Source organism: Mustela nigripes, chromosome 16, assembly GCF_022355385.1.
Source record: "Mustela nigripes isolate SB6536 chromosome 16, MUSNIG.SB6536, whole genome shotgun sequence".
Taxonomy (NCBI): domain Eukaryota; kingdom Metazoa; phylum Chordata; class Mammalia; order Carnivora; family Mustelidae; genus Mustela; species Mustela nigripes.
In genome coordinates this window covers 31,650,481-31,668,095 of record NC_081572.1, presented here as the reverse complement: position 1 = coordinate 31,668,095, position 17,615 = coordinate 31,650,481, and the positions used below count along the sequence as shown (strand labels likewise).

General features: G+C 51.6%; 2 protein-coding genes across 5 annotated transcripts in view; both read left to right on the top strand.

The window, feature by feature from the left end:
• Positions 1 to 4,875, top strand: part of CUEDC1 (CUE domain containing 1) — an 81,860-nt gene extending 76,985 nt beyond the window's left edge. For all 4 annotated transcript variants that reach the window (XM_059378657.1, XM_059378655.1, XM_059378654.1 and 1 more), the window contains 3 exons: positions 211 to 269; positions 1,079 to 1,149; positions 3,275 to 4,875. In XM_059378657.1, coding sequence (XP_059234640.1) covers positions 211 to 269; positions 1,079 to 1,146 — 127 coding nt within the window. In that variant the 3' untranslated portion in view covers positions 1,147 to 1,149; positions 3,275 to 4,875. The remainder of the gene's footprint in view (positions 1 to 210; positions 270 to 1,078; positions 1,150 to 3,274) is intronic.
• Positions 4,876 to 14,301: 9,426 nt separating this feature from the next.
• MRPS23 (mitochondrial ribosomal protein S23) overlaps positions 14,302 to 17,615 on the top strand; it is a 5,680-nt gene continuing 2,366 nt past the window's right edge. The window contains exons 1-2 of the mRNA XM_059380866.1: positions 14,302 to 14,411; positions 14,955 to 15,125. Of these exons, the coding sequence (XP_059236849.1) occupies positions 14,368 to 14,411; positions 14,955 to 15,125 (215 nt within the window). The 5' untranslated portion in view covers positions 14,302 to 14,367. The remainder of the gene's footprint in view (positions 14,412 to 14,954; positions 15,126 to 17,615) is intronic.

Below are 17,615 nucleotides of genomic sequence, written 5' to 3'. Positions count from 1 at the left end.
GATGGGAGCTGGGTGAGAAAGTCGGGCCCTGGCTGTTCCCCTGATCCCAGGGAAAGGAGGCTTTGGGGAGTGTTGGGTGTAATGTTGGTGTGGTAGATGTCCCTGAGCTGGGAGTGGGTGGTAGAGGCCAGAGACAGGGACTGGTAGAACTGGGCGGATGATGGCAGTGCCCACGCATCGTTGAGACCGTTTTCCTGAATGGCCCGCCAGGCTGGGAGCTGCGGTGTCAACGGCTAACCTCCTAGACGACGTGGAGGGCCACACTTGTGGTGAGTCTAGGCGGGACGGGGAGCTTCATGCTAAGTTCCTTATCATCGGTGACCCTCCAAGAGGAGGGCCTGGTGTTTTCTGGGTGGACCCAACCTGGGGGACACATCTTGGGAGGTGGTGGGCAGGTGACCCAAAGAAATAGGTCCTCCCTCTTGGTTCACATGGTCTCTCCCTTTCTTCCACCCCCGCCAAAGGGGGCCCCAGCAGCACCTCCACATAGGTCTCTACCTGGAGCACAGTGTCAGGTGCTGTTTCCAGGGTCTCTTCTCTAGGGTGGGAGGGGACAGACACCCCGACCCATGCGGAGGGGCCTCACTTGGAGAACCAGGCGCTGTGCAGTTTCAGTCTCTGGGCCCAGAGAACTTTCAGTGTTCATCTAGTCCTTCCCAAAGGCCATATGGGCCAGAAGACACTGGTAGACCCGCAGCTGAATCTGATCCTCATGCCTCAGAGCAGAGGGCCCCTTGAGGGGTCAGGAGACATCTGGAAACAAGGGCTAGGAGGGTGCTCGAGGCTGTAGGGAAGGTACCACTTCCCCACGCATGCTACAGATGAGGAAGCTGAGGGAAGAAATTGTCCAACCTCAGTGATGGAGCCAGGCCAGCCGTCAGGTGTCCTAACCCCACGCCGTGCCCTGGTGCCTCTTAGCACCCATACATTCCCCACCCCGTCCACCCCAGGATCAGCATGTGCCCCAGAAAACAAAAGGTATGGAGAACCTTGGGTCGGCTCTCTTGCCTGGCCTGGGGGACATGCCTGATGAGGCCCCGCACAGTGGAGCAGGAGGCAACTTGCCTCTCCTTTTCAGATGAAGACTTTCGGGGACGGCGACAGGAGGTACCCAAGGTGGAGGAAGCCCTAAGGGAAGGACAATAAGAGGTAAGGCCTGGAGCCATAGCAGCCCGGGGACTGCCCAAGGTGGGGCCTGCCATATGCCCCACACCCCAGGGGTTTTCCCAGGGGTCCAGGGGCATTGGGCTCAGGCAGACCCTGGTTTTCTTCCCCTATCATTGTGGCAGGGGACATGGTCTCTGGATGGAAACTGGTCTTTTGAGTTTCCTTTTTTTTCTTTTTTTTTTTCATTATTTATTCATTTAGCAGAGTAGTCACACCTGCCTGTGCCAGATCTTGGGAACAAGGGGGAAAAGTCAGTTTTGACCTTGATGGTTGACAGCCCATGTGAAAGACAGTTCAGGACACATACTGCACAGTAAGGGGACGGCTTAGGAAAACTTGATGTGGCCTCCCCACAGCCATGCACACACAGAGCTGTCCCACTGCCTGCTTGGGTTGGGTGCTCTGCAATCTGTCACAACCACAGGAAGAACCAGTCTCCCTCCAGGCAGCGCTATTGCTGGCCCCAGGCCCTCAGGCTGCTTCTCCTGCTCTTCTGTGCCTCCCTGACTGACAACGAACCAGAGAATGTCAGTGCCCCTTCTGGGGCTCAGTAGAACCTGTTCCCTGTTCTGGGCCCTCCCCATCAGGAGGTGGCCCACCCACCCTTCCCCAGGCTGCTGTCCTGGTCCTGGTGGCCAGCGTCTCCAGAGCCTCCCCCAGCCGTGGACAGGCTGGCAGGTGTGGCCCTCACGCTGTGATGACATGGCTCGCTGCCCTCGGGATGGTCGTTGTGGCGGTGGATCAACCAGCCTGGGCGGCTGGCCTTCACACCGCTTCCAGCTGACTGCCTCCCTCTCCGCTGCTGACATTCCCTCCCCTTTCCCCCGACCCCCGGGAAAACATGTCTGCTCCAAAGAGTCCCCCCGCCCCCACACACACACATCAGGACCTTGCCATCATCATTCTCTCCTCAGTTGTCTAGCTTTTCCCTTTCCAGCTCCTTCCTCAACCCTACACCCTCCTCCTCCTCCCCGGCGTAAGAACCAAGAGTTTTCATTATTTTCCTTCATTGCCCAGCTCACGAAAAAGTGACAGCCTCTTTCACCCATTGCAGGCGGCAGCCCTCCCACCACCCCCGGACTGATGCAGGAAGGTCACCCCAAGTCCAGGTCCTTCCATTCTGCACCCTCTGGTGTTCCCTTCTGCAGGCCATGCCTGCAGTCTTTCTTGAAACTCTTCCCTGCCTACCCCTGTGGCCCAAGAATCCTGGGCCTTCTTCTATCTGCTGTTGATTCTCCCATGCTGCTCCTGGGGGCTCCTCCTAGTCCCAAAGTTCTTGCTCTCCTGGGAGCTCTGCCCTTGACTCTCTCGATCCCACTCTCTGGCAGTCACTGCCCTTCTTCACAGCAACAGCAAGACCTCTGTGCAGTGGGCCCCTAACTCGGACCCTCCCTCTCAGTCAGTCTTCCACATCCGCTCTGCATACCAGCTGTGCCCACGGCCGTCTTTCCAGCCCTGGGTCTGAAGTCACTGGGAGTCAGACAGCTTCTCCTCTGGTCTTCCCTATTTCATTTATCCTCTCCCTTCCTGGTAGACTCCCATCACCGGGTTCACCGGGTTCGCGGCTGCTAGAGTCTTCACTGCCCAACTCTGTTCCCCCCGTCATCAGAACACCACTCTTCTGCCCTTTCTCCCTTGATGTTGGAGTGAACGCTCTGAGTAGAGGTTTATGAACTCCTCGGCCTGGTGTGTGGGGCCCACCAAATTCTGACCCCAATCTATTTTCTGCCCCTACAGGTCCCCTTGGTGTAGCTCCCTGAGCTACCGCTGCATTCCCAGAATGGGCTGGCTACTTCCCCACCTCTGAGCCCTTCCTATACGCTTCTGCCCCCTGGAATTCCAGCCCCCACTCCATCTCTAGCTGCCAGAGGCCCTGCTCTTGCTGTTCTAGGAGCTTGGATTTGGAGGGTGGGACATGGCCTCGGGCAGAGTTCCAACGCTGGCATAGAGTCCCTGGAAGGAGAGGGCGCCTGTCTTTGGGACCTTCTGCCTAAAACCATCTCTGCAGGGGTTGCTCTGCAGGGACAAGGAGAGACCACTGGGCTCCAGTGGTCTTTCCAGTGGGCTCCAGAAGCTCCAGACTTCTTCCATCTCTTTTCCCTACCAGATGCCAGCAGTTCCTCCTCGCCGGAGATGTCTGACCTGGTGGAGGTGGCCGGAGAGCCAAACTGGCCCCCAGCTGAAGGGCCCAGCTGCTGCCAGACAGATGGCGCCAAGGACTGAGGCGCTGGTGATTCTCCAGCCATGGTCCAGCCCCACCACTGCCACCGTCACTGCCACTTTCCATGGGACTTAGAACTTTGGAGTTTTGTGCTGTGATTGGAGGAAGGACCTGGGGCCCTAGGGGCAGCAGCCCATCCTAGCCCCTCTTGTAGCCAGGCTGTTCTGTGGGCCTTGAGTGGGAATGCAGGAACCACCACCGCGTACCCCCACCCCCACCCCACTGCCCTGCTGCTTACTTTAAAAAATCCCAGAAAAAATGCAAAGGTTGGAGTACCCGAAAAGGCAGGATGGTGAAGCCCCTGAAGGGGGAGCCCCTGCCCCCTCCTTTCCCCATCTCTCCTTCTGGGCCCCAGATACTGCCGGACCCCCTATCCCCATCCCCAGCTCCCATCTGGGCACCTTGCGTCCTTTATTTCGATGGCTTCCTGCATCTTGGCCTTTCGCCCAGGCCTGCGGTTGGTACAACCCCTGGCCAGAGCCATGGGTGGGAGAGCGCTGGGCAGTCACTCAGGCCCCTCTGAGGAGTGACGGGCCACTGTAGAGAGCAAGTTACTGGCCACCCTGCCAGGGCCCCGCCAACTGCCTCTGTTAGGGGTTGGCACAGGCCCCTGCCAAGGGTCGGAAGGTGGCCACCCTGGAGCTGGGGGACTCTTGGCTAGGCAGGAGTGTTCTGGACTGAGGCAGAAGACAAAAGCGGGTTCTGGATGGGACCCTGCAGTCACTTAACAGTGGGGGCTCATGGGGGCTCTGAGTAGAAGTCCTGCTGTCACTAAGGGTGGGCAGCAGCAGGTTCTGAGGTGACCCTTGAGAAAGTGCAGGACTGAGAAGCAAGGGGAAGAGGTGGCCAGCCCTGGTGGGGGTGCCTGGGGCGGAAGGGCTTCCTGGCACCTCTTGCCAAGAACAAGACAGTGAATGGTTTGCGAAGGCACACTCCGGTTCCACAAGCCTTAGCAGGCACCAACCACTGCCAGTGGGAGGGCGGCTGGCCCAGTCTCTCCAGCCAGCGTCCAAGATGGGAACGCGCTGACCTCTCTGGAGAGCCAGGGAGCCTGGGCAGGCACAAAGGGTTCCCCCTCCCTCCCCGAAGTGGGGAAACTGCCCAGCCCAACCTTGTTAGGTGGGGAGTGGGAGCCCCGCCTTGGCGGGGCCTGGTGGCCACACGTCACCCCGAGATAATGAGGGTGTGGGGGGCACAGTCACACCTCGTTCCACTGAGGCCCCAGTCCACTGGGAGGCTCAGCTTACCCTGCGCGCTCCGGAGAGGCGGCCCCATGGGCTGGGGGGACGGACACGCCTCCGCCTGACCAAGTTTGGCAGCTGCGCAGGGCCTGGGGCGCTGGCGCGGGGACCTCCTGCCCTCCGCTGCTCCCTGCGACCCTGCCAGAGCTCCCCCCACTCACGCGAGCACCCAGGCCGCCAGGCCAAGCTCCAGACGGTCTGGCCCCTGGGGCAGAGGAGAGCCCCCCCCCCCCCCGCCCGGGCCCCCCCCCCCCCGGCCGGCCCCCGGGGGGGGGGGGGGCCCCCCCCCCCCCCCGGGCTGTGGCCCCGACCCCTCCCAGCGCATGGTGGGGGAAGCCCCAGCCCCAAGTCTGTGTGTGTTGCTTTGTTAGTTGTGTTTTCTCCTATGTGTGGGTTTTTTTCTTGGAGCTGTTTCATAGGAATTCCTGTAATAAAGACTTGGTGTTCTCTTGGTGCTCTGATGTGGTCTGCAGTGTGGGCTGGACCCTTCTCTTTTCTCTTCTTGCCTTGGGCAGAGTTTGGCCTCCTGGAGCCCCTGTCACTCCCGAGGGCCACCTGCCTCGCCACTCTCCACCCTCTCCCCAAAAGTCCCCCGTTAACCAGTTAACCCACAGAGTGTGTAAGGTCCCAAGGGCTTAGCTCTCCCATGGCAGTGCACTCCGGAGGCGACACCTGCTACCCGTACAGCAAGCTCGCCAACCTGCTGGCTTTGCTAAGCGCAGGCGCTCTCCTGTTTGCCCTGGGAAAGTAAACCACTAGCTGATAGGCAAAGGAAAACACCAAGGGGAAAAGCCAGTCTGCCAGGAAAGCTCCAGCACATCATTTCCCCAAATAAACAGAAAGCTTCTGGAGCAGCTGAGGGGAGGCTGCTGGGATATGCAATGCCAGACTTCAAAGACCCGCAGATATCTTCCCGTGCAAGCACCTCTGCCTTTCCCCTCCGCAGCTCAGCCAGACCACCTCCCAGGCCAGGGAACGCACTGCCAAAAGAGGAAGCTGCTGCCGTTTCCAGAGGGCAGTTCTCAAGGTTAAAAATGTCTTTCTTGTGTTGAGCCCAAAGCTCTCCTTGTGGCTTCCACCCACGCATCTTGTTTCTGGGCTCCCAGTCACCCAGGCCTAGGACACTGCCGTTCCCCCATGCCACATTTGAACTCAGCCTCTGAAGGAACAATGAGGGTTCCTCCCGCCCTCCTTAGAAAGAGGTTCTCCCTCAGCCCCAGCCAGACCCAGGAACAGCTGGTGATGCTTTACATGCGTACTGTTTGCAGGAGGGCAACCCAAACTTAATCTTTAACCTAACCCTACTCTTTTAAAAGATTTTAAGTAATCTCTGTACCCAACTTGGGACTTGAACTTACAACCCAGAGGTCCAGAATCTAGTGGTCTACTGACTGAGCCAGCCAGGTGCCCTGGCCTTGTGCATTTTTTACTGATAGGTACGTAATCCCCAGAGCATAGGAGCATAGTACTGACACTTAGGGACTTGTTAGGAATGCCAGTTCTCAGCCCTAGGCTAGACATACTGAGTCAGAGCTGCTCGGGGAATGTAGCCCAGCAATCTGATTCTGGTGTCTGGAGCCACAGCGCCAGGCCACTACCTAGTACTGGCTGCCCAGAATTACCTGAATGCTTAAAAAAAACAAATCCTGATGCCTAGTACCCCAGACAAATTAAATCAACAACCATGGAGTGATTTATTTTAAAGCTCCTCAAGTAATTTAAATTTGCAATCAAGTTTGAGGACTGGCACACTGGGAAGTCTGGTAGGTGTTTCATATTAGCTCAATTAATCTTACCCAATAATGGCCACTTGATAGATGATGAAATGACAATTCAGAAAGGTTAAGTAACTGGCAAGATTACAGAGCTAGTAAGGTGTGAAGCCAGAAACAGGCCCTCAGGCTGCCTAATTCCAAAACCTCTGTTCTACGCTCCCCAGCCCTGCTGCTCCAAGTGGACCAGCGTCCCCTGGGGCCCTACTCCAGACCCATGGACTCTGAAACCGTTATTAACAAGTGCTCTGGATGATTCTGTACATGCCAAGTTTGAGAAGCACAGTTCTACAACCTTGCTACTCAAAATCTGTGCTAGGTACCAGCAGCATTTGTATCATCTGGAACTTGAGAGAAACACAGAATTTCAGGGTCTACCCTAGACCTACTGGACTAGAATTTTTTTTTAATATTTTATTTATTCACTTGACAGACAGAGATCACAAGCAGGCAGGGAGGCAGGCAGAGAGAGGGGAGGAAGCAGGCTCCCTGCTGAGCAGAAAGCCCAATGGGGGGCTCCATCCCAGGACCCTGGGATCATGACCTGAGCTGAAGGCAGAGGCTTTAGCCCACTGAGCTACCCAGGCGTTCCTGGACTAGAATTTTAACGAACTCTTCAGGTGACTTGGATGCACACTTAAGCGAGAGAAACACCACTCGAGAACATCAGGTCTCAAACTTGCTGTACATGGGAATTATTTTTCCTTTCTTTCTCCCTCTCTCTTTCTCTCTTTCATTCATTCTCTCTCTCTCCACCCAACATGGAGCTCGAACCCATGACTCTGAGATCAAGATTTGCACATTCCTTCCACTCACCCAGCCAGGTGCCTCGTACTGGAATTATTTCTGAAATTTTGGGTCTCATTCTCAAAAGATTCTGATTTCATTGGTATGGGATTTAGGCCGTACATCTGGTAACTGGACTGCAAAGGCTCCTCAGGTGGTTCTAACATGCAATGGAGTTTGAGAACCAGTCACTGTTTGCCTTTCGGTGTAGCTGACTGAAGCTGACTGTAGCCAGAGAGGGGAATTGGGGAGAAAAGGCAAAGAGAGCTCCCCAGATCCAACAGTGGATGAAGCCTCTGCTCCACGATGAGTCCCTCTGTGTTGAACGGTGTCTTCCTAGGACTTAGGAAGGAGTCGGGGTGGGCCGGACAACCCCCTTATCCATCTGCCCTCACATGCCAGGCTCATCTGCAAATGTTGGGCTTCTGGTATCCACGAGGTGATACATGGGAGGTCTGCCTCCTGCAAAAGTGCTGAGCTGGGCTCTCTGGAGTTCTGGCCCAGCCCGTGCCCCTCCCGCTTTGTGCGCTTTGGTGTCTCCAGGCTCAGCCCAGCCTGTGAGGAGATCATGGGTCTGAAGAATGGTGTCCCCAGAACTGTCCTGGTTATTACCATGCTGGGGACTCAAACCTCCCTCTGTTCTCTTGAGGCACCTGGTAGGGGGTTGAGGTTGGAGGAAAGATGGAGAATTTTGTTTGCAGAAGGCAGAAGGCAGGTGAGGCATGGGATGATGAAGATGATAGCTACCTATTGAGTGCTTACTGTATGCAACTTTTCTGGGGTGCTTTATATACATTATTTTACCTAATCCCCACAACTATTATATGAAATCAGTATGATCACTCCCATTTCTCAGATGAGGAAACTGAGGTACAGAGATGTTAAGATCCTTACTCAACATGACCCTTGGTTATTGGTAGTACTTACTACCCAGGGAGCTGAACTCCCAAACTGGTACCTAAACACTAAGCTATAAAATGGGGTGAGGGAACAGGTGATAAGACCTAGAACCTCTCCATAGATGCAATCTGTTGAACACAAAAAGGTCCCCCTGATTAAAAACATCTCCATAGTGATGTGTGATCCAACAGTGTGCCTGGAACTCATGTATTAGCATTCTTTATTTGGTTTAAAAAAGTCTCTTAGCATTTCCATTAAATGAAAAATATGCTGTTTAGAGAGAAGCACATGAACTCCTTTGCCCATTATCACAGCACAGATTAATTTGTTGGATTAGCTGGCTAGGCCAGCTGGAGGAAGATTTAGAAATTTCTGGAGATGGGCGGGGGCCTGGCGCGGGTTGAGGAGGGATGTGTAAATCTACTGCCACCTGGTGGTCTCTCTCAGAATTGGCCATTGACAGGCCAACATCATTCTCCCACAAGGAAGTGAGCACCTGTTAGGCCAGAGGCCAAACAGAAGGGAATTTACTATTTGCATGGTTATATGTTTTGCAAATTTTGCAAAACAAGGATATTTTTGTACTTGTTTTTCCTTAAAAGAGCCTCTAAGATTACATAAGCTTTACACCCCACCAAACCAGTAGCTACCCTAATTTCTAGAGATTAAAGAGTCACAACTATTTATCAGGTCAAGAGGATTATTCCAGAGACTCCGGAGTGAGGGGCTGCAAAGCTCAGCACAAACTCAGCTGGCTACATCCTTGCTACTCAAAGTGTGCTCTGTGGACCCAGTGACCGAATGAATGTCCTGGTTTCCAGGTCCAAGTGTTTCTCAGATGTGTGAATCTCAATGCTAAAACTGGGAGAGTCCTGGGCAAACTTGGGCCAGTCGGTTGCCCTGCCTACAGATTAGCGGTGTTGGCATCAACTTGGGCGATTGTTTGAAATTCAGAGTTTGGGTCCTCACCCCAGGTCTCCCGAGTCAGGACCTACATTTTCCAAGCTCTTGGGAGGTTTGGATGCATGTTAAGGATGCAGTTGCTTTGCCTTCCACAAGAAAAGAGAGACCCATATCAGCCTGAAGCATCTGCCTTCAAGGGTTGCATCTTCTGCTGGGAAAGCTCCAGAGTGATTCCAATTGCCTTTTAATTCTAATAATAAGAGGCCAGGTTGTTGCTTCAGGCACAGATGGCTCCCGTTTCCTTGGCTACAAAAGGAGCCACGGTGATAGAGGGGTGGGTAGAGGCATAAAGTGTTCCTCTTTCCTCTCCTTGAACTGGATTTTTGTTGGGGGTCAAGACTGCTTGCTGAAGAAATGAATGGGCAGCTGTGTGAACATGCTTTGCAAATTGTTAGGTGTGATTGAATAAATTGTGATCCATTGCTTTTCAATGAGGAATGTTCAGAAGCCATCATCATCACTCTTATTTATTGGGCCTATACACTAGGCACTGTTTTAATAACTATGAAGGTACTGACCCACTGACTCGTCACAACAAGGCTATATGGTGGGTGCTATGATTATGCTCATTTTGCAGATAACAAAGCTGAGGCCCAGAGGTTTGTAAAAATGGATCTGTCAGTGAGGCACACAGGATAGCCAGAACTAGAGATGACCAGGGTCGTGGTGGGGTGGAGGATTATTTCCATTCAATCACAGCTTTTGCCCATACACATAGGGTGTATTTGAGGAAGGCCTCCAGGAAGGAGGGCTGGATGGTGCCATCCTCATTTGTCCTAGCTTGGCTTTAGTCATCCATGTTGTTTTTTAGGAAACTCTGAGAGTCAGCTCCAGGCCAACCCCAGGCAGGGTAGGGGAAGGCAGAAATAGGAAAGACCCGGTTCCTGCCCTCAGAGAGGCCCAGATAGAGACGCAGACAAGAAAGTAGAGTCACACCACCACATTTTGAGAGGGAGAAGGTTAGGGAGGGAGGGAGCAGAGTCTGGCAGAGGGTGTGCTGGGGGCTCAAGTGCTCTCCTGATGGACACCAAAGGAAGGGGAGGTATGGGCCTCTGAGGAGCATGCTGGACCAGGAGAGGGAGCACACAACAGCCTGGCGAGGGGGGAGATGGCACTCTAGCCTTCTCCTTGTCTTTCATCCTCCTGGTCCATATACTATTGTTTTCCTCCTTTTCGAAGGCAAGCAGCTAATTTCTCCCTGACCCTGGCTTTCTGCCCTCATGGGGCTCCCTGCTCAGCAAGGAGTCTGTTTCTCCCCCGGATCCTCCCCCTTCTCATGCTCTCTTTCTAATAAATAAAATCTTAAAAAAAAAAAGTTGAGTAGCAGTATTAATGATTTCATCAATATGCTGGGACTTTTACTTACCAAGGCTGTCCTGCTATTGGGGTGCTTTTTTCTCTTTTTGTCTGACACATTCCCAGGCACTATATAAATAAGGGCACTCTTCATAAAGATGTGGGCAGAGTGTAGGGAAGCCACAAAGGATGGCCCAAAGCATTTGGCTAGTGACAGAGGGACACCGTTTGCTGAGTCTAGGTCTGAAGGGGCCAAGGAGGAAATAGGGACTGAAACCTGGGAAGAGAGCTCTGTGTGAAGAGGCCGCCCTGTGAGAATTCCCCTGGACTGTTGGTGGGAATGCAAGCTGGTGCAACCACTCCAGAAAACAGTATGGAGGGTCCTTAAGAAGATGAAGATAGAGCTACCCTATGACCCAGCAATTGCACTACTGGGTATTTACCCTAAAGACACAAAAATGCTGATTCAAAGGGGCACATGCACCCCAATGTTTATAGCAGCACTACGGACAATAGCCAAATTATGGAAAAAACCCAAATGTCCATCGACTGGTGGTGAATAGATAAAGAAGATGTGGTGGCACCTGCGTGGCTCAGTAGGTTAAGCATCTGTCTTCAGTTCAGGTCATGATCTCAGGGTCCTGGGATTGAGCCTCCTATGGGGCTCCCTTCTCAGCAGGGAGTCTGCTTCTCCTTCTCCCTCTGCCCCTCCCCCTGCTTGTGCTCTCTTTCTCTCTCTCTTTCAAATAAATAAAATCTTTTAAAAAAGATGTGGTGTAAACACACACACACGGAATATTACTGAGTCATCAGAAAGAATGAAATCTTGCCATTTGCAACAACACAAATGGAACTAGAGTGGGATGAGGTCCATAGAAGTCAGCCTCGTGAGGAACAGAGCAGGGTTAAGTCGGTGTGGATCTAGCTGGGCAGACGGGAGCTCTTCAGACTAAGTACTTAGCAATGTAATGGGGCTGGACAGCATCCCTCCAAAATTCCGACGTTGAAATCCCAACCCCCAGTATCTCAGAATGTGGCCGCGTTTGGAGATCATCTTTAAAGAGGAACTGAAGTTAAAATGAGGCCATTAGGTCTGGCCCAGATCCAATATGACCGGTGTCACAAGAAGAGGACACACGACAGAGGGAAGACCACGTGAGGATTCAGGGCAGCCGTCCGCAAGCCAAGGAGAGAGGCCTCAGCAGCAACCAACCATGCCAAGTTGATCTCGGACTTCTGGCCTCCAGAACTGCGAGAAAATACCTTTCTGGTGTTGAGGCCACCCAGTCTGTGATCCCTTGTTACGGCTGCCCTAGCCGACTACTACAATATGAAAATGCTTCGGTCCTAGGGGGCAGTGGGCGGGTGATAGATCACAAGAGCAGCAGTGATGCTGTAACTGCCATCAGACTTGTCATGTACCAGCACTAAGTGCCTGTTGCTACGATTCGGGCTGTCCACAACGGCGGCTTCTACTCCTGCTGCAAGGCACGCAGACAGTTAAGACTGTTTAGTGGGCACATCTACAGTGCAGTAGAAGGAATACGGCCTTTTGGAGAGTTTACAAGTTCTCTTTCCTTCTGTGTAAGATTGCCGGGACACTACCTATGGCATCAGAGAGTTGAACAGTTTAACAAGATGATCCAGATTTCTGGTGCAGCATGTGGCATGAGTACAACAGCCCCTTGCAGCCTTGAGAGGTCCTGGTGAGAAGACAGAAGCCTCTAAGGTCCAGTTTGCCTGCCCTCAGCTGCCTGACAGCCTCTTCCCTTTCAGGAATGAACACTCCCTAGGGTGCTCACTTCCTGCTGCAGGCTGGGGGTTCCCCATTCATCTTGCTCCCACATTCCCATGGTCCTCCTATCTACACACCATCATTCCCCTGTCTCAGGCACAGAGGCATTAAATAGGATGCTGGAGGGGAAACTTTCAAGGTTCACAAGAGGAAGGAACTTTCCTAAGAAGATCTAGAGGAAAAATTCCCACCTTGCAATTCCTCCCCTATTGAGGGTTTGCACTCTTGGCTCTCCTCCCTTATTGTAGAATAAACCCTTCTACTTCTTTACCAGCGGTCACTGCAATAGCCTAGGGAGTCAGGCCTGAGTGGGAGAGGGGAAGTGTGTCTGTGGTCTCCCCCAGCAGCTAGCTCAGACTTGGGATAGAATTAGAAACTTGTTATGAGGCTGGGAAGACTATATTTAGCTGGGAGCATGTTTGTTCTCCCTAGAGCAGAGTCCTCCAGACCTTCCTAGGACCGGGAGATTGGAATCTCTACACTTGGCCCAGGAGCCAGAACTGGGTTCTTTCTTCCCTTTGTCACAGGGCCCTGTGGCAACAGTGAAACCGCCCTCTTAGTGTAGCCCTGGGCCTCAGATCATCCTGGCCCTTGCCCCTGGGGCGAGCTTTGTCCCGTCTCTATAGGTCTACCCATCTCCAGCTTGAGGCATAGCTAAGGAGGGTTTGGGGTTCTAGAGAGGGCCCAGGCTGTGCTGGAAGCCTGGCTCTGTCACTCAAGTATCTGACAAGATACTTCACCCACTGTGGCCTCACTTTCTCATCTATAATAAGGCTAATAATAGCTACCTTCTGAGTAGGTGTGTGGATTCCAAGATAACACAAACAAGCAGTAACTGCTTCTCAAACATTACATTCCTCCTCCTTACCAGCCTCCCATAGAGTGGGAGGGCTCTGGGATGACTTGCTGCTCTTTCTGGCTTACAAAGATGATAATGTGTTCCCAGAAGCTATTTTGTGTGTCTGTGATTCAAAACATTTCATTGGATTAAAAAGCTCAAATATGAGTAAAAAAACTCTTTACAGGTCAAACTCTGAGGGATACATAAAGAAAAAATATTCTTTTCTTGCAGTCTCACTGGAGATAACCAATCTTCACAGTCTTGTGTGCCTTCCACATGGTTTCTATCTCCATACAAACACAAACACATATAAAGGTGTTTTCTTTATTCTTTGAACAGGTTAGGATCCCACTAAAATGTTTCTCTGCAACGTCCTTTTTCATTTTAGAAGTCATGGGCGTGCATCTAGGGAAATGCAGAGGGATATAACTTGTTCATTGTAATAGCTGCATAGGATTGCATAGGATATATAAACCATAACTTTCCATTTGATTTTCTTCTCCGCTACAATACTGCAATGATCATTCTTGCACAATTACCCTCAGGACATTGCGCTTTGAGTTCTCTGGGGTACTCTACCCTTAGTATGATTATTGGACCAGAAGGTCACCCTGAGAGGTTACTGTCCCCAGATTTTTGAGTCTCCGTATCGGAATTTTGTCCTGTTCACTTTCGCTTTTCCAGCTCCAAAAGGAGCGAGCCCGCGACGCCTCCCGCGGAGAAAACACTAGTTGCCCCGCAGCATCCCGAGGTCAGCGGATGCTGGAGGCACTCCGGGGTCAACGGACTCCCGGGGCACGCCGCATGGCAGGGCGCGGAGGAAGGAGGCTAGGGCCTTAGTGTGACCTTGGGCCGGTGCCTGCCCGTCCCCGGCCTCGGTTTCCTTCTGCGGAGTCTGTGGCTCCAAACAAGGTAAGGCGCAGTCCGGGCCTTGCCACGGTGTGACCTCTCATCTCTGTCTTTACATGCGTCCTGGCCTAGCTGGCTCCCCGAACGTAAGCTGCGCCTCACTCCTTCCTCCCCATCATCTTCCCTCCGCGCCGCCCCACCTTCTTGACTGGAGTAGGCTCCGCAAGGCCAGAGAAGGCAAAGCAACCATCTGCGAGAGTCCCTCCTCTAGATCGGTCTTTTATTGCTTCTGCCCGGCTCTGGCCCGCTCCCTCCCTTTCGGCTCGGCTATCGAGTGCTCCAGTCTGAACCTGGTCGCAGCCAACACCCGCACCAGTTCGGCCCATCCTTTGCTTCTGCCTGGCTCGGCTCGCCGGCTGCGGCGGCGGAGAGAGCGCCGCGATCCTCGTCTCGGCCAGCAGCCTCCGCCCATTTCGCCTGCCGCCGGCGCTTCCGCTTCCGGTAGCCCCCGGCCGTAAGTGTCCGAGGCACCAGCCATGGCGAGGAGCCGGCTGGAGACCGTGGGGAGTGTTTTCTCGCGGTGCGTGCTCGGACCCGGTGTGGGCTGAGGGTACCTCCTCAGGAAGGGGGCTCTCGACCGCTGACGCTCTTTCTGGGTGGGTCAGAGCCGGGCGAAGCATTCTCCAGAGTGCGGGAGTCTGAGCCGGGGGAGGCCCTCTCGTGCTCCCTCCTGTCTCTGAATAGGTGTGCTTGACGACCCACTCTCTGAACGCATCTTTCCCTTTCAAGATTGCACCTCTCCCCTGTCCGAGCGGAGTTCCCTAGGAAGAGGAAGGGAGGAAGATGATGATGGGCCCCTGTGGGCCACCTTTGTATTTTCTTCGACGCGGCGAGGATGGGGCGAGGGGGGGTGGGACGCACCTGAGAAAAAGAGAACTTAAAACTTAACCCCTGAGCTTTGTTAGTTTGGTTTGGAATATGGAAATATGTTAACTGTAGGTGGGGAACACTCCGCTCTGGCCTCCTTCCGGTGATCCCACCGATGTCCCAGGCGGTGACTAGACTGACTCAGGGGTTTAGACTGTTGTAACTGACTGACCTTCGTTATCTTCCCTTCCTTAAGGACTCGGGACCTGATTCGGGCTGGGGTGTTGAACGACAAGCCCCTGTGGTTTGACGTATATAATGCCTTTCCCCCACTGAGAGAGCCCGTCTTCCGGAGGCCCCGCTTGCGATATGGCAAAGCCAAAGCTGCCATCCAGGACATCTTGTATCCCGAGGATCGGATTAGAGCGTGAGTGCCGAGCCACGTGGTGGACAGGAGGCAGCAAAACTTCAGGAGGAGAGATTTAGCTAGCAGTCTGGTGACTTTTTTTTTAGGAGTCGAGCCAGGGCTTGCCCTGTGAAGAAGGTCTTGTGTATCTCCCAAGTTAGGGAATCTGAAGCAAGTTCTGGGAAATAGGATCTGGAGCCCAACTGGTGGACTGGTAGTTGCAGTTATAGCTACCCGTTTCTGTGTGTCTGTTAGCACTATGCCAAGCCCTTAAAAAACATTCTCTAACCTGGGCCTTACTCTAACCCTGCAAGATCAGTGTATTGTCTTCATTTTATTCTTAAAGACTATGAGGCTCAAGGAGGTCAACTCACTGGGAATTCAGTGGCAGAGCTCTTTCCCACAAATAGTGATGTCAGTTTTTAGTACCTAGAATTTGTGTGATCCTTTTTTTTTTTTTTTTTAAGATTTTATTTATTTGACAGAGATCACAGGCAGAGAGGCAGGCAGAGAGAGGGGAGGAAGCAGGCTCCCCACTGAGCAGAGAGCCCAATGCGGGGCTCAATCCCAGGACCCTGGGATCATGACCTGAGTGGAAGGCAGAGGCTTTAACCCACTGAGCCACCCAGGCACCCCGTGATTCTTTTTTCTTAAATATTAAGATCAGAGGTGGTACCTTGTTCAGGGTAATATATTTCTTTCTTTCTTTTTTTTTTTTTTTAATTTTAGAGAGAGTGGGTGTGCATACACACAAGAGCAGAGGGGAAGGGCAGAGGGAGAAGCAGACTCTGTGCTAAGCATGGAGCCCCAGGCGAATCTCAATCTTGCAACCCTGAGCCTGACCTGAGCCAAATCCAGGAGTCAGATGCTCAGCTGACTGTGCCACCCAGGTGCCCCTGTCCTCTTATTCTTTTCTCTATTTCTGGATGTAAAAAAACAATTTATGAGGTCATTATATTCTCATTTGAGGTCTAGACCCCTTTCATATCAGGAATCTCCTCCCCTGGCCCTCAACACTCGTTGAGGTGGGGGAACAAGTATGTTCTTGCTCTACTTGGAATTTTTCAGGGTAGTTCCTGAAGTACGAGATCTTTGGGGGCATTGATTTCTTTGTCACTGTTTTTCGGGGTAGGCTCATTGTACGTACTTGGTCAGGATTTATGTATTAAAATCATTTGTGGGTGTGCCTAGGAGTCTTATTCAGGTCAGCATTTGACTCTTGATTTTGGCTCAGGTCATGATCTCAGGGTCCTGGGATTGAACGCTCCATAAGGCTTTACCATAGGGAGTCTGCTTGGGATTCTCTCTTTCTCCCTCTCCCCCTTTTCCTGCTTGTGCCTTCTGTCCCTCTCTAAAAAAAAAAAAAAAAAAAAAAAATCATTTGTGTTCCTGCTGTATCGTTAGCAGGAGCTAGGTGATAGTTCATTGGAGATGTGGAATATTTTATTGGTCCCTTTTTTATCACTGTTAATGTCAAAATAATAATACCTTGCATTGAAATAATTTTTTGAACCTTTATTTTCGTGGCTTCCTTTTTGTGTTTTTAATATTTTAAAGAACTTATAAAAACAAAATAAGTTCCAGACATATCAAAACCTAAATGTAAAAAATCAAAGCATAAAAGTACTAGAAGAAAACGTGGAAAAATTTTTAAGAATAATCTGAGTGATAAAGACCTTTGTCAGTATAACATAAAACCCAGAAGCCATATTAAAATTTTATGCCCCCTAAAAAAGTGCCACAAGATGATTCAAAAGCCAGCCAACATATTGGGAAAAAAATTTGGTATTAAGTATGACAAAGGGCTAATTATATTGCTATAAAATTTGCTTATAAATCAGTAGAAAAAACCCACCAAACAGAAGAGCACAGAAAAGGAAATTCAGTTTGTTTTTAAACATATGAAAAGATGTCCAGTTTATTTCATAAGAAAAGGCAAAATTAAAATGAGTTACAATTTTTCATCTGTCAAATTGACAAAGAACAAAAAGTAGGAAGAGAGAATTAGGCCGGGGTATGGGGAAATAGACACTCTTCTATATTACTGCTGTGAGTGTAAATTGGCACAGCCACTTCAGGAAGCGTCTGGCAGTTTGGAAGGCCGTATTACAAATGCACATACCTTGAGCTAGTAAAACTGTTTTTATGAATTTATTCCAGACTCTTTGGACAGTGTACTAAGAAATACTGATAAAGTTAATCACTGTAGCACTGTCTACAGGAGCAAAAGGATTGGAAAAGGAGCAAAGGACTGGAAACCATATAAGTTCAATGATTTGAAATGATCTCTAAGAACTATTAAGTAGAAGAGGCAAGATGGGAGCGCCTGGGTGGCTCAGTGGGTTAAAGCCTCTGCCTTCAGCTCAGGTCGTGATCCCAGGGTTCTGGGATCGAGCCCCGCATCGGGCTCTCTGCTCAGCAGGGAGCCTGCTTCCTCCTCTCTCTCTCTGCCTGCTTCTCTGCCTACTTGTGATCTCTGTCTGTCAAATAAATAAATAAAAATCTTTAAAA